Raw genomic sequence first — 16,082 nt, forward strand, 5'->3', positions numbered from 1 at the left:
CGCCGGGCGGGGGGGGGGGGGCGGCGGGGCCGGCCCCCTGCCGCTGCGCTTCCCCTACGGGCGGCCGGAGTTCCTGGGGCTGTCTCAGGACGAGGTGGAGTGCAGCGCCGACCACATCGCCCGCCCCATCCTCATCCTCAAGGAGACCCAGCGGCTGCCCTGGGCCACTGGCTACGCAGAGTGAGTGCAGCGACGCTGGCGGCACCCCTGGCCTCGCGGCCCATCCCCGCACGGTTCTAGCCCCTGCTCTCTACCTGCGGTTCTCCCCCGGGCTCTCCACTTACCGCCGGCGTCCAGGCCTCAGCGGGGACTTCTGTACTTAACTGGCCATTTCCCTCTTCCTGCCGCTCTCCCTTCCCCCAACCCCAAGGACGCGGCGTCTCCAGCCCGGGTACGGGTGGATGAGGGAAGGTGGCTGCGCCGGACCGTGGGAAAGCCAGGGTTGCACGGGTCTGTGGATCCGGGGCTGCGGCGCTTGGGGAAAAGTAGGCACAGCAGCTCTGCCGAAGTTTGGACGCGGCGGGGGAATCCGACGATCTGTGCGCCCACCCCGAGCTCTTTCTCCCCCGGTTGGGAGCGTTGGTGAGGGTAGGGACTTGGAGGAGCTGCCGCTGCGCCTGTGGGCGGTTGTCCCATCCCAGAAGGTGGCCCCGGCGGTGTGCATGGTTGTACATTTCGAAAGGTCTCGGTTTCTGTGACTTCCAGCCCACGGGTTCATGCGCTTCTCCTTTAGCAGGTAGTAAAACGCCGCGCCTTCGGTAAATGCCAGTACTATTTCCCCAGTCCTTGGGGAGGGGGGAAACTTATTCTGAGTGCTAATATATAGCGTTTCGGTAATCAGCTTTGGCGATTAGGCGAGCGTTGGAGTGATGTGCTTTTTCAAGAGCCGGCAGAGTCGGCTTGACGACTCGGAGTGGAACCGGGAAGGGAGAAAGGGAGGGTTTCAGCGCCCCTCCCCCCTTCATGGCCACTTCTCGGTTGACTGTTAATAACCGTCTTATGAATGGTAGCATAAACAATGTTTTCCCCCAGCACCTCCTTTTATTCTTACAAAAGCAGGGAACTAGGACGGGGGGATTTGCCTCAGCATTTCAGGGTCTGTAATGACCTGTGGGTGCTAAAGTGCACCCTGGTGCCTGGCGTACCTGCGCCTTTTCCTTTAACCCCATCTCTGTGCTCTCCGCCCTCCCCTAGCCGTGCACGGCTTCGCTCGCTGATTGGCTCAGCCTAGAACCAATCAGCTCTCCCGATGCCTGGGCGACTCGATGCTGACCCTGTTCTGGTGGCCCGGATACCCCGGCGCAGGCTTGGTTCCCCACGCTCCGGGTTCCGGGGAGAGATGGCTCGGAAGGCGCGCTCTCTGGAATCTCAATTCATTCCATAGCCGTTCTCCACGGGCCGAAACAGAAAACCTCTGGGAATGGGGAGAGACTGGAGTGTGAAAGATGATGAGGCCGAAGTGAGCTGTGGGAGCGAAACCAGTCAAATCTAGCACATGATAGAAGACCAGCGTCAAAGAGATTCTTGGGAGCTGGGAAGGTATAAAATAGCTTTGTTACTTCCAAAAGAGAGCAGAGCAAAAATAAACACCCATGGGAGGAAAGACCTAACGGAGGAAAAGATACTAGCCAAAGCACACCAAGCCCTGGTTCTTGACTGAAATAGAAGCATTGTTTAAAAGTCCATTTGGACCTTTTGCAAGACGAAAAGAACTTGGAGGCATATCCGTCCTATAGTCGGGTAGGTAGGGGCCCTTGTGCCTGAATGATCCGGCTTCTAGTCACTTCAGTGGATTTTCCTGGGGCAAGGGCGCTTGTCCAAGGGCCAGAAAGACAGGCAAATGGAGAAGAAGTTGGGAAGGATGTATGAACATTCAAACCCTGAAGGCAGGCCAGCCAGTTGCATGGTGGCTAGTATAGCTGGATCCCTCATGGCCACACAGCAGGGACTGCACGTGCACCCCCAAAGTACTGAAAGGAGAAATGGAAGAGAAGGGATTGCTCTGTGGCCATCCTTCGTGGAGGGAGGGAGGGGAAGTGCTTGCTTTCTTTTTCTCTGTCTGTCTCTCTGGCAAACTCAACAAAATAGGAGAAAAAAAAAGAAAAGAAAAGAAAAAAGCAACGTAAAGGGTGGAAGCTACTTGGACACAATAAAAAGAAAACCTCAGCTAAACAGGAAGGAAAGGAAAGAAAGCCCCACTTGAGAATGTTTGGATGCCTGTGGTAGGCTTGGGATGTGACCAAGGCTGTGGAGAATGCAAGGCAATCTACAAGACTTGCAGGAGGGGTAGTGCTTAGAGTCTCTCCCGCATCTACTAGGGCCTCAGTTTCTTCTTCTGCAAGAAGCTTATATTGTCCTAAACTAGGGCAAGGTGCCAAGTGTTCAATTTGAAGGCTAGGAAGGCCACCGTAAAATGTTTAAATTTAAAACTGAATTACAAAAGTGGTACATGCATGTTAATAAAAGTAAAGACCTATACAAAAATGTCAGCCTGCCCTCATCACTGGCACTCTCTGGGGTGACTGTCATCTGGTGTTCAGGGGAGGTGTTCGCCTGCAGACTTCTGGGCACCTATCAGTACATGTCCTGTGTTTGTTTTCTTCCCTAAATAGGGTCATACTAACCATGTTATTCTGTAGCATTTTCACAAAACACTATGTCATGTGCATTGTTCTAATGAATGCAGAGAGAATGACCTCACTTGTTTGAAATATTTGCACAGTATTAATAATAACTAACATAGGTAACACTTACTCATTAGTGCTTATACTGTTTTCAGGTTTACATTGTATCTTCTGAGTGTTGCAATAACCTTAGGAGGTAGGTCACCTCATTTCCATTTTATATGTGAGGACACAGAAGCACCCCATGCTTAGGCAACTTCCTCAGGGTCATACCACCTTAGTAACAGCTGCATCTGAACCCACACAGTCTAATTTCAGAGACCACAACACAAACTCTCGACAGTGTCTTAAACTGTGGTGCCTCCATCTGTACCTAGGAATGGCCACCTAGCATTGTCTTGCCACCTCCTCCTCCTCACCCCTGTTCCTGTCAGATGCTTTACTGCACCACTTCCTCAAACCTTGAATGGCGGTTTATCATCCTGCAAAAATACATCCTGAATAATCACAATGTCTGAAATAGGGAAGGAAGGAGAAAGGCAAGTAGGAACTTTGGTTGTGATCAGAAGACCCAGCCAGTAATGCTGTCTTTTTTTTTTTTTTTTTCCTCAAGAGAGATTTTTGCCATAGGATATGTGCCCTTGCCAGAGAGATAGAAAGTGAGAAATCACCCCCAGGGGGGGTGGCCACATCTCAATCCCTTCTCCAGTCTCCTCTCGGGATCATGGGCACACATGCATGCACGCCCAGCTGAGTTTTAAGCTGCTGGGTCCAGGACTGAAACTGGACCCAGTTTGAAGACGTGGAGTCGAGTGACATAACCATTGTCATCTGCTGGCCCCCCAGTGCTGCCTTTCCCATAGGATCTACTGGGAGGAAGACATTTCTCTTCTCTTGATTCTAGAAGTTACAAAGGGAGGTAGAATGAGTGTCCAGAGTAGAGATAAGTAGGGTGCTGGGGAGCCAAGGCCTGAATCAAAGGCAGTTGTTGACCTATTTAGAAAGTGAGTCATGGGACCAGCAGTTAGCATAATGGCTATGTCACTGGACTCCCATGTAGCTGACCACAGTTCGAGTCCCAGACCCGGTAGCTTAAACTCATGCCGGTGCTTGTGCGTGTATGCCCAAGATCCTGAGAGGAGAATGGAGGAGAAAGGATTGCAGCATGGCCATCCCCCCTGGGGGGGTGATTTCTCGCTTTCTGTCTCTGTCTGTCTGGAGAGCACGTGCACCCTATAGCAAAAACCTCTCCAAAAAGAAAGTGAGTTATAATCCAAGCCTTCTTGGGAGAAAGAATTGGCATCACTTGGTGATTGAGAGCTTGGGAAGAGGAGAGTTGTGCTTTAGTGTTGACCAACTTTTTTGGGTGGATGAAAAGTTGAGAGAGCTGGCCCTGTGGGGTAATGGTTAGAGGGGGCAGGTGGAGAGAAGACAGATCATGTATGGCAACCCCAGTTAGGACACTGACCTGGCACAACCGAGCATGCTGGACACCTGCATTTGAGTGCTCAAGATCTGATGGGCACAGAACTGGAGGAAGAGGATCGTGGTGTGACCAGAGCCTGTGCAGGATGCTCCCTGTATGTGCACCTTCATGCACTCTATCATAAATAAAGGGGGAATATGAAGGACAAATGGCCTGTTTTGTGCCACTTCTCATTAATCCTTTGCAAAAGGAGAGATTCTATACATTTTTGAACCAGAGAATGAGCTATAGCTATATGCCAGCCTTGGAAGACTGGACTATGCAGGAACTGAAGACTTTGTTTTATCCATTCAGCGTTGGGCTGGATGGAATTTCCTGGCTCCTCAAAAGGCTTAGCACTGTGGCTGAGAAGGTAAGCCACTTGATAAAGGAGTATTTGCTTGGTTGTAAAGTACTGCAGTTATAGATAATATCTGCTGAGCTGAAGTCTTTGTAAAAACAATCATTAACAGGTTTCATTAAGTTCCGCTCTGAACTCACTGACTGAGCCTGTAGGTCTGCTCCCAGTCTGACCAGAGGCTGGAGGGCAGCCATCAATGCATCCTTTCTTAAATACCACCCAAGTGGTCCCTGTACTGCAGGAACCTGGAGGGCGATTTACTTAAAAGGTTAGGAACCCATTACACTTTTTTTTTTTTTTTTTTGCCTAGCTTTTCTCCTATGGATGAACAGTTGGACTTGGAGATGTAGGTGGATGTGGAGTTTGTTTATGAAACAAACTCTTCTCAGTAGAAGACGATGCCAAAGGATGCTTGTATGTTGAACAGCAATATTCTGTATATTAAAGCATCATGTCCCAGGGTTGTTTTTTTTTTTTTTTTTAGTCAGGGATAAGTCTGTTATATAAATTGAACAAAGTATAATTACAGCATAATTTTACTTAGGTTATATAACTATAAAATTCTTTTTGTTTGTTTTGATTTTGTTTCATTTTTGCCGTAGGGTGCAAGCACTCACCAGAGAGAAAGAAATCATCCTCCAGGGGGAATAGCCACACCGCAATTCCTTCTCCTGCAGGCTCCTCTCAGGATTTGGGGCACGCTTGCACGCACACATGCCAGCCATAATTTTTAAGCTGTCAGGTCTGGGACTCAGAACCACATTGCCATGTAAGATCCAGCACCTTAACCTCTATGCCACCTGTTGGCCCTCGTTTTTTTTTTGTTTTTTTTTTCCTGAATGCCTTCCTTCTAAAAGTACAACTAAGATATAGTTACACACAAAAAAGCTACTTTGAGAGTTTTCGTTGAATATACATTACATAATTTCTTTGTGTATCAGAGATTTCGAAATTGTGACATTTTGATAAAATAGACTTACTTAAATTCAACAAACAGTCTACAAGTATTTGGATTTGTTTTGGAATCTGTGGGCCATTCTGTCTCCCCAGTCATTGGAACCAATTACCAATAAATAGCATTAGTGTGGTAGTAATAACAGAGAAGCCACTGTTTCTTCTTTGCCCCAAACTTCAGAAATCTCCTGGCCTTTCTTTTTCCTTTGGAACGTCCCCGGGCACATCCATCCCTCTTACAGATATCTCTGTGCAGAGCTCCTGCTTGGGAACTTCCTGCTTGCCTTTTGCAACTGCAGAACCTGAGGGTTCTCCCCTTCTTGTGTGAGGGGGAAGAGAAATGGGTGGGGGTCTCATTTAACAGTTCTCTCCATAGCACACACTTGCTGATAACTCGAAAGTTCAGAGAGCCCAAGATATTTGACCTACCTTTCTGGTAACTTGCAGAAGATATTTTCTGCTTTAAAACATCAGCCATGCTTTCCTTCATGTTTCATATTTAACAGTATAATAAAGCTGTCTCCTTTGAGGTGGAGTTCCTAGGGTGTCCCTTTTCTTGGGAAAATGCACTGCTTCCTTCTAAGACTGGTGGTGCTTCAAGTGAAGGGTTTCACATTCCGTGGGGTGAGTTTCTGGCTGTTCCAGCCCTGGTTTAGGTGGACTGCATCCTCTCTGGTATCACTCCCCTTTGTAGAGCTTTTTTGGGTAAGTCCATTCATTAATGTTTCTTTCTTCCATGAGCAATAGAAACAGGAAGAGAGGGAAAGCACTCCCAACTCGGTCTTGATGCTGTGATCCACCCCTGGCCTCAGCCAGCTCCAGATTATGGGCACAAACTTACCCAGCATCCTCAGGAAGGCCTCTGTACGTGAACCCTGAACCTTCCCATGTGGGTCTGCCTGCTTCACAGAATACTGATACACCATTAGGCAACCTCATGGTGCTTTCTAATTATGGCTGTAGTAATGCCAATGGTAACTTAAAACTGCAAGTTCTCTAAAAATATATTATTTTTTCAGGAAAAGCTATTGATTTATTGATTGATTGATTGATTAAGAGGTTTTTGCTATAGGGTGCATGCACTCGCCAGAAAGACAGTGTGGCCAGGGAGGATGGCCACACCGCAATCCCTTCTGCACCAATTTTCCTCTCGGGATCTTGGGCACGCACGCACACGTGCCCAGCGTGAGTTGAAGTTACCAGGTCTGGGACTCGAACCACAGTCGACTACATGGGAGTCCAGCAACATAGCCATTACACCAACTGCTGGTCCCCCCACACACACACTTTTTCCTCAAGAGAGGGAAAAGTTACTATTCTTCATGTTTGGTAGAAATTTTCAAAAGCAAAATATAGCTGTCTCTGATTTACTTAAACAGATTCAAATTTTCCCCTTGAATTGATGCTTATCCTCTTTCAGGAAATAAATGTTCTCCTGCTTCCATATTTCTCCTACTCAGTTGATAAATTTGTTATACTCCTACTATGTGTCAAGCCTCAGTCCTATCCTGGATCCGTAATGCAACAAGATAGAGTCATCAGCCTCAGGAGAATTTTTTAGCATAATCATTCTCCCAATCATTTGGTGTCTTTCTATGAAATTAAATGAAAACAAAACCATGGACTATTAAGGTTCAAGGAGACCAGCACTTGGGGTTTGTTTGTTTTGAGTTTAGTGTCTTACTACTTTTGAACAATTTGGAATCTTGGTATTTGGAACCTTAAAGTCATACTAGGGAAGCAAGTGGTCTCTTCCCAGCCAGCAATGTGATTAGCTCTGTACCTGAGCTCTAAGACCTTGATCCATAACATGCTGTTAAACAAAAACATTATTCTAAAGTGGTAGAGAGGATGTTTTTCAAAATAATTGCAAGGTCAAGCTCAGTTCCAGTACAAAAACATCTGGGGATTTATAGCCAAGGAGCAAAGCAAGGAGTCAGTGGAAAGTTACCAAAAGGTGATACCAAACTGAACTAAACTGACCTATCAGGATTCTTGCTGAAAGCGGGCCAAGGACTTACACATTAAAGACTGAGGGGGAGATATTGACGTTGGAGGTTCTTACTACATTGCCTTAGTAAGACTCCTGCTGAGAGAAGAGGTTGGGGGCCAAGGCTGTGGCCTTGTGAGGATGCATCCGATGAGCCTGACCAAAGTTCAGTCAAGAAGAGAATCTTCGTCACTCCTGAAAACTTGGAGGGTTTTAATCATGCCATCATTTAAGCGGTCATTTAATCATGCTTTTGATTCTGATTTTTGCTTTGATTCTGTGACCTTCCGTATTTGACAGTGTTCCACCCGGACCATGTAGAGAGAACAAATGTCCTTGGATTATGGTGCAAGAGAAGCAGGACTGAACCTAATTATCTAACCTGATGTTCAGGCCAGGAGCAGAGGGGCCTGTCCTGTGCTGTTCAGATAGCTGGTTCTCAGAGCTTTTCAGTTTGCCACTGCTGTCAATTAGGTACTGTGAACACAGTCACCCTGGAAGGAAACAGCATTTGATTGTTTGGCCCATCTCCCACATACCACACATCGCTGGTGATTAACATTTTACTAGATGTGCTAGAAACTGCTAAATGCAGTAATCATTCATTGAGATACCCTGTATACAGTTTGCACTAAGCACTTTACATGTGAGGACTTGAGATGAACGAACACAGGTAAGCAGTTTATTCAGAGTTACAAAGCTCCAGAAATGGCAGATCTGGAATTCATAGCTAGATCTGTGTGACTTCTATGTCTGCTAGTATTGAATTGTTTGTAAATGTCTGTCTCGATTTGATTGTTTCTAATAGAAGACTTTAAAAAATTTTTAACTGTAAAATAGTTATTATAAGGACCAGCAGGTCACATGATGGTTAAGGCACTGGACTCAACGCATGGCCAACCAGAGTTTGAGTCCCAGACCTGGCAGCTTGCTTTCTCTCTCTCTGGTATGCACACATGCCCTATAGCAAAATTTAAAATAATAATATTAAATAAATCCTTCCACAATACTTATTAAAAAAAAAAAAGAAGGGGCCGGCAGATGACATAGTGCTTACATGACTGGACTCCTACATGGTTGACTGTGGTTCAAGTTGTTGACCCGGTAAGCTTGAAACTCACACCAGGTGCATGTGTGTGTGCACCTCAGAACCCAGAAGGAGAATGGAGGGGAAGGGATTGCAGTGTGACCATCCCCCCGGGCATGATTTCTCACTTTCCTTCTCACTGTCTCTGTCCTGTCTGTCTCTCTCTGTCTCTAGCAAACACATGCGTCCTAAGGCGAAATCTCTAAAAAAGAAAAAAAAGAAAGGTATAAAGAAAAAAGTGATCCCAGCCATGGCAGTGTGCTAGTAGATGCTATTACTCAGCAGGCTAAGGCTACATTGAGACCTGGATGGGGGAGGGGCCCCAGTGTACCCTAAAAGTGAGTGTACATCCGTAGTACCAGTTACTTCAGGAGGCTGAGGCAGGAGGATCATGACTTAGTAAGAACCCTGTCTTTAAAAAGAAATTGTAACTTAGCTATTATTAATATTTTAGAATAGTTTTTAGACTTTTCATATATATATTTATGTAGATATATGTATATACATATATCATGGTATATGTGTGTGTGTGTGTGTGCATGATTATTAAGACCCTGCCATGTACACTTAAGTGTAAGTCCAGGCTTAGACCTTACAGTGTTAGTACCCGGCAAATGTTCACTCAGCCGATAAGCTTTCCATAAGTTAGCATTCACCTAGTTGCGGGCTTTCCCCAGGGTCACGTTGAAAAGTACCTATTAGGTTGTCAGGAAAGTCATGACATGTTTTTCTATGCCAAAATACATCATGATTTTCCTGACAAACCAATATTTGCCATGCTTCTGTTTCATGAGTCATTAAGAAATTTGTTTAAAACTTGAGTCACTCCTCTTTCAGCTGGTAGCAGTCGGGTGAATGCTGTCTGAGGAGCACCCTGTTTACTAAGCTTCAGAATGTGTTGCCTGGAAATGCTCATGATGGATTAAGATGCCGCTGCACTCTGCTTCCTTACTTCTAAGTAGCTATTGTTAAGAGTAATCTACTGAGCCTGTCTGCTCAATTGCTTCTCTGTGGTGCCTTCAGATCAGTTGGGTCTTCCAGAATGTGAGTGCTTTCTTTGTTGTACAATTTCTGACTGACTTTTCTCTAAATGGCTGTAAAGTTTAAATATTTAGCTGTATTTTTTTTCCTGTGTGGATTTTATGCTCCCTTATTTATGACAAAGAATAATGATACCACCGGCTTCCATCTGTAGCTCTGCATGATTATTAAGACCCTGCCATGCACACGTAAGTGTGAGCATCTGTTATCCATGCTTAATAAAAGAGGAAAATGGGGCCCAGAGAGAGTTACATTACTGAGAGTCTCATGCTGTCCCATGGTCCTTGTGACCATCAATGAATCATTGAACCCGCTCATTCATTGTGTGAAATTATTCATTAATAAAATGACATCCTGTTCCCATAAACATCATGGGAATAGGGAAGTTTAATGTATTTTATTACTCAAAGGAAATTAATAAGGCCTAATCTCCAAATGGCTTTAAATTGGATAAGGGCATATATTCAATAGAACTATTTTAAAGAGTTTTGAAAAGCGGGCTTTTACACAAAAAGCACTTTGAAATAGTTCTATTGAATATAATTGGGTTTCTTAATTATATTTAACTTTCTTAGTATACGTGCATTCCAAAGTATAATAGTCTGGACTTTATTAAAAAACTGTCACATTTTCTTGCCTTTTTTCCACATTTTATTATTATTATTGTTATTTTGAGAGATTCTTTTTTAGAGTGTGTGTACTCACCAGAGAGACAGAAAGCGAGAAATCACCCTTTAAGCCTTGCTGCAATCCTTGCTCCTCCATTCTGCTCTCGGGGTTTTTGGGCACGTACACACATACGCACCTGGTGTACCTTTCAAGCCACAGGACCTGAGACTTGAACCACAGTTGGCCATGTGGGAGTCCAGTTCTTTAATCACCATGCCTCCTGCTTGCTAGTCCCACATTTTAATTTTTTTGGAGACCTAGTTAGTCTGAGAGCCAATCTGTACCTGTCCTGTGGTGGGGTTCTTTTTTCTAAAGTTAATAAATAGATGATAATGTTTTGCCATCAATAGCTACTAAGAAGTGAGGAAATATACTTAGGAATTCTGAATAATGGGGCTTAAGTCATAAGTCAGGTTTGATCAGTCCTTTTCAAATTTTTTAAAAATACATCCTGGGAAATCCCATTATGTAAGTTTACTTTGTTAAGTCGAGTAAAGTGGTTTTTTGTTTGTTTTTAACTTTATTTATTTAGGGAGCAAGAAAGATATACTCTCAACAGGATCTCATTCTGCACCCCTCCTCCACCCAGCCTTCCCAGCCGACCAGGACCACAGGCACATGGCACCTCAGTTTACCTGGGAACCGAACCCTGATCTTCCACATGGCTTCTGGCATTCCAGAGCTATGTGCCATTGCTGCACCACAGCAACTGGGCCACACACTCTGGCTTTAATTGGAATTTTTCAAGTTTGTGAAGTTCGGGGGCCAAGAAGGCTGGCAGTGTTCAGGCTAGCCCTTAGTTTCTGATCCTTGGCAGCGTAGCCTCTCACGGCGACTGTCTTGAAGTGCGTCCATCCGCATCGATGACGTGCACAGCCAAGCCTAATGGAGCCTCACTGCGTGGCCTGTGTAATTAATCAGCATAGGGCTGTGGGTGGACAGAGAGATCAATTGCTTGCCAAGCAGAGAGGGCCAAAGTGGCTTGTATATTCCACTCTCCTTTCAGAGGGATTGACAACTAGACATTTAAACTAAAAAAAGATGTTTCATACCATGTGAGCTTCTTCATATAAATAATAGGAAGAGGGAAAAATCTCAAATGATTAATTGATTTAAAAAAAATAAAAATGCTGCTATTGAATTACTATATTTAAGTGTTCGACTATGGTGTACTAATAGTCATTCTGTGCTTTTTTTAAAAAAGATGAATATTGAAAAATTATGTTTAGAACACACAGTTGTCAAAAAGAAAAGATGGGATTAACTGTTGAGTGGGAAGCAAATTTTAAGGTGCAGTGAGTACAAGTAGTCCCTAAGGATGTTAAGGGAGGCAGCGGTGAGGAACCAGACAGACGTTAATATAGAAAAGACATTTAAGAGGCTTTTGGTTGTTTTGTTTTGTTTTTCATATAAAAGAGGAAATTGTACAATCTATGTCTGGGGAAAGTGTAACATTTTATCAGCTTTTCAGGACACTGTTTCCCTGGAGTTTAGAGTAGAACCAAACAGTCAGATTACGTGCTCTCCACAGCTCTCTCAGTGAGACCCAACAACGGGATGGTGTCCCTGGGCTGAGGCCGCTGAGGACCATGTCGCCTTATTAGAAGCAGGTGTCCAGAGCTGAGCTGCTGAATCAGTGCACCAGCAGATGGGAAGAAGAGAAGAACTGGCAACTTGGACTGCAGCAGCTGGCGATGATTTATTTATTTATTTATTTATTTATTTTAGATCTTAGTGTGCGGATGAGAATTGCTTGGATTCGTACTTAACATCGCCGTCTCTCCTCCCCTCTCCATGCCCCAGGTCATCAGGTTAGTGCTGTCAGAGTCCACCTGGCCCTGCTGGCCCTTTGCACTTTGCATACCACCTGGATCCCTGCCACCTGTCTTGTCATCCTCAGAGGTACCTTACAGGGTGATTTGTCTCCATAATTATCTCTAAACTTAAAATGAATAAGAGTGGGATGGCAATCACAGGGAATCAGAAACATTTCAGCCAAAAGCGAAGGGTTAACCATTGTCTCAGCCTTGAACCTTTACTGTCCACAATCTGTTTTTCATTAGCCCCTACCCAGATTTAAAATTGCTTTGCTCTCAGGGCTAGCAGGTGGCATAGTAGTCAAGGTGCTGGATTCCCACATGGCCAACCATGGTTTGAGTCCCAAACCTGGCAGCTTAAAAATCACCCCAGGTGCATATGTGTGCATGCCCACAATCCTAGGAGGAGGATGGAGGAGAAGGGATTGTGGCATGGTCATCCTTCCTTGGGGGTGATTTCTCACTTTCATTGTCACTGTCTCTCTCCAGTGAGCATATGCACGTGCCCTATGGCAAAAGCTTACAAAAAGAAAAGAAAAACTGCTTTGCTCTTGTGTTGCCCTCTTCTCAGATCCTTATGGATCCAAGACCACGACTGGGATTCTCTGCTGACAGAGCGATCTGGGGTGAAACCTGAGTATCACCCAGGTATGCTCGAATTAGTGCCAAGATCAGTTTGTGTAGGATTCACATGTATAGCACCATCCTCAAGAGCATTGCTTGCAAGGCCCCAGTGTCCTTTTTCCTTGTTGAAAACTGTTTTATTAGTTTTATTTTTCTTGCCTTCCAAAGTGTTGCAGGTTGCCTGAGAGGTTTGATGTTTATCAGCTGCAAGTTTAATTAAACTCATGCTGAGAATATTATTTTTCTAGCAGAATTTGACCCTTGGGTAAAAGTTTCTCATAAAAAATGTATATTATCCAGTACCAGCAGTTGGCATAATAGCTATGTCGTTGTGCTCCCATGTAGTCGACCACGGTTCAAGTCCTAGACCCCATGGCTTAAACTCACGCCGGCACGTGTGTATGCGTGCCCAAGATCCCAAGAGGAGAAGGGAGGAGAAGGGATTGTGGCATGGCCATCCCCCTGGGGAGGGGGGGTGATTTCTTGCTTTCTGTCTCTATGTTTCTCTCTCTTTCTGGCAAGCTCATGTGCCCTATAGCAAAAACCTCTCAAAAATTTTTTTTCTATTATCCATTGTCTATGAATGAGAAGAACTTTAAAATGTTTTTAGATGTTTACAAACCTATCAAAGTAGAAGAAAGCATTCATTGGGAATTTAGAATTATTTTTCTAAATGACAATACCTTTTCCTCATTATGGAACTGATATTTGTTTGTTGTAGGTATTTTTAAATTCTCATAAGTATTATGAAGAACACACACATCTATAAATTCTCTCACCCATAATTAGCTTCAACTGATAATTTGTGTGTATTTATAAATGCATATGTATTAATTTACAAAATGGGATAATTCTATGTACAGATTAGTCCATTTTTCACTTTAAATGCAATGATTATTCTTCCATGTAAATAAGTTTTCTACTCTTTCATTTTTAATAGTTTCATTGTGTTCTGTTTATGGTTGTAACATACATTTTTTTCCCCTTAGTGGTAGCTACTCTTTTACTTTTAAAAATAGTTCTGGGATTGCAGCCTAATGATGCTCCACTGGGGTCGCTTTCTCTCGCTTTCTCTCTCTCACCTTCCTTCCCTCCCTCTCTCTGATATGCACACTTGTCCTCTGACTTATAGCCAGAACAAACCAAAGCAAAAAATAATCCTGGGAAGAGCATCCCTATAAATAAATCTTGGTCAAGCCACAATTTGAAAAGTGACATTTTTTTAGAAAAAATATTACAATGAGATGTTTCCAGAATTTCTTACAGCATTATTATTTTTTAAAGAATCATGTATTTTATTTCATTTATTATTTTTATTTTTATTTTTATTTACCAGAGAGAGAGAGAGAGAGACCGAAGGAAAAGGAGAAAGCAAGCCACCATGTCTGAGATTCGAACTGCCATCAGCCATTGTGGGAGTCTAGCGCCTTAATCACCACACCATCTGTTGGTTCCTCTTATGACATTATTTAGTAGTCAAAAGCAGTATTTCCATTGAAAATTGTTTGGAGAAATGCCAGTTAAATACATTGTGTTAATGTGTTTTACCAAAGTAGTGTTTTGTTGAGCCAGACTTGCCGGTTTAAGAAACCTGTTGCTTCATTTTAATGTATGGGTTTAAATTTTGAATTTTATCGAAATGAGCTGGTCGGAGCTGGTGTAGGACCCTGCTTTTGAAAGAGGGCTCAATGAATCTGTTCCCAGAGGTAAAGGTGCTTAGCGGCTCTCCATGCATTTGAGAGGTAATCAGTGGTCCATCTTGTTTTTGTTTGTTTTCAATCTTTCATAAATAATCCTGAGGGTGTGGGTATTGCCATATCCATCTTAATTCCTCCAATGCTTGATATAAGCCATGTACACTAGTGCTCATCTACGTAGGCCTGAAATAGTGGGAACATAATACAGTCCTTTGAGTTTCCGATGAAGGAAAGATCACGTTTGTTCTGTAGACCGATTTCAAAGGATGTGCTCATCTCTTGAGGATACAAGTTGTCATGCGCATGCCTACCAAGGTCGACATCTGTCTGCTCCGTAAACCTTTGCTGGTGGCGTTGCATTGGGCTCTCCACCTCAACTGCCCTGAAAGGAAGAGGGAAAATGCGTCCAGCTTTCCAGCTCTTTAGTTGAAAGGAAACAGGTAATAATGGATCTGCTGGAAAGAGTAGCTTTTTCGGCATTTAAGAATGCATGACTGAACGAGAAGCTGCCTGTGATGGACACCGACTTCAGAAACCTTTGAAGTCTCAGAACATCCTCGGTTTTTTCTCTATCTTCTCCACTGGGCAGTTTTGTTCTGTTTCGTTTTTCTTAACTTCTTTATTCTTTCCCTTATATGGCTTTTAAAGTTTAGGATAGAGGAGGTGTATCACAAACTGCCTGCTCATTAATCCCTTGTACACAAGCTGAAGCACTACAGCCAGGCACCACCCATGGTTTAGTTCTATGGATTAGCATACGGTGAAGTTTACAATTTGCTTTTGATGCAAAAAAGCTCACAGTCACACAAAAAAGTTCAGGTTTCCCTCTCTGTCCAGCCCCAAGCTACTGTCTTCTTACTGACTAGCTTGTACATGTAGATATGAACTATTAAGTCATCAGAAAAGTCATGACACTTTTTTTTGGTGGGGGGGAGGGAAGGTTTTGGCTATAGAGCACATGCTCTCACCAGAAAGACAGACAGAGACAGAGAGACAGAAAGTGAGAAATCACCCCCCAGGGGGGATGACCACGCCACAGTCCCTTCTCCTCTATTCTCCTCTCGGGATACTGGGCACGCACGCACACACACTTGGCATGAGTTTACGCCATCGGGTCCAGGACTCAAACTGCAGTTGACTATGTGGGAGTCCAGCGACATAGCCATTATGCTAACTGCTGGTCCTCGTGACACATTTTTGCATAGAAAACCACGTCATGACTTTTCCGACAACCCAGCAGTTAGGAAAAAGAAATTCGGAGTTATGGTTCCATAATTAATGTCTGCTACTATTGGTGCTGTTTCCCCAGGTGACCTTGAGACCCTTTGCTTGCACTGGCGATTATCAAATGGTGCTTATTTTACTGGAAATTAAAACAAAATTTTAAAGTATGTGTGAATTAATTTAAAAGTAAATCTGTAGCATTGTTTTATATTTTAAGTTTTTAAAATTTATTTTTATCATTTTTATATTACATATATTAATCACATATGTCTTTACAGTGTATAACATTTCTTTTTCCAGCATGATTACCATGCATATCAGTCAAAACAAAGACATTACTGTACATATCATCATTAGCAAATAGTTTTTCTTTTTTTAGATTATTGTTATGATTTATTATTATTTTTAAACATTTTATCACTATGCAGCATATTTTTAATGAAAACTGTTGTCCAGAATGAAAACCAACTTAGCAAGAGGAATGCCACTATAACTTGCAAATCTTTTTTTTTTTTTTTTTTGGGGGGGG

The 16,082-nt window shown here is 43.6% G+C and overlaps 1 protein-coding gene and 1 long non-coding RNA gene across 2 annotated transcripts in view; both read left to right on the plus strand.

Moving 5' to 3' along the window:
* Nucleotides 1-36: 36 nt before the first annotated feature.
* The window catches only part of PPM1H (protein phosphatase, Mg2+/Mn2+ dependent 1H), a gene marked incomplete at its 5' end in the record, with an annotated part of 284,823 nt that continues 268,777 nt past the window's right edge, over nt 37-16,082 (plus strand). The window contains 1 exon segment of the mRNA XM_014590036.1: nt 37-180. Within this exon segment, the coding sequence (XP_014445522.1) occupies nt 37-180 (144 nt within the window).
* The window catches only part of LOC106735453 (uncharacterized), an 11,957-nt gene continuing 5,087 nt past the window's right edge, over nt 9,213-16,082 (plus strand). Inside the window, exons 1-2 of the long non-coding RNA XR_001370775.1 lie at nt 9,213-9,525; nt 11,920-12,002. This is a non-coding gene — a long non-coding RNA (uncharacterized LOC106735453). The remainder of the gene's footprint in view (nt 9,526-11,919; nt 12,003-16,082) is intronic.

This window comes from Tupaia chinensis, unplaced genomic scaffold, assembly GCF_000334495.1.
Source record: "Tupaia chinensis unplaced genomic scaffold, TupChi_1.0 Scaffold000395_1, whole genome shotgun sequence".
Classification (NCBI taxonomy): Eukaryota; Metazoa; Chordata; class Mammalia; order Scandentia; family Tupaiidae; genus Tupaia; species Tupaia belangeri.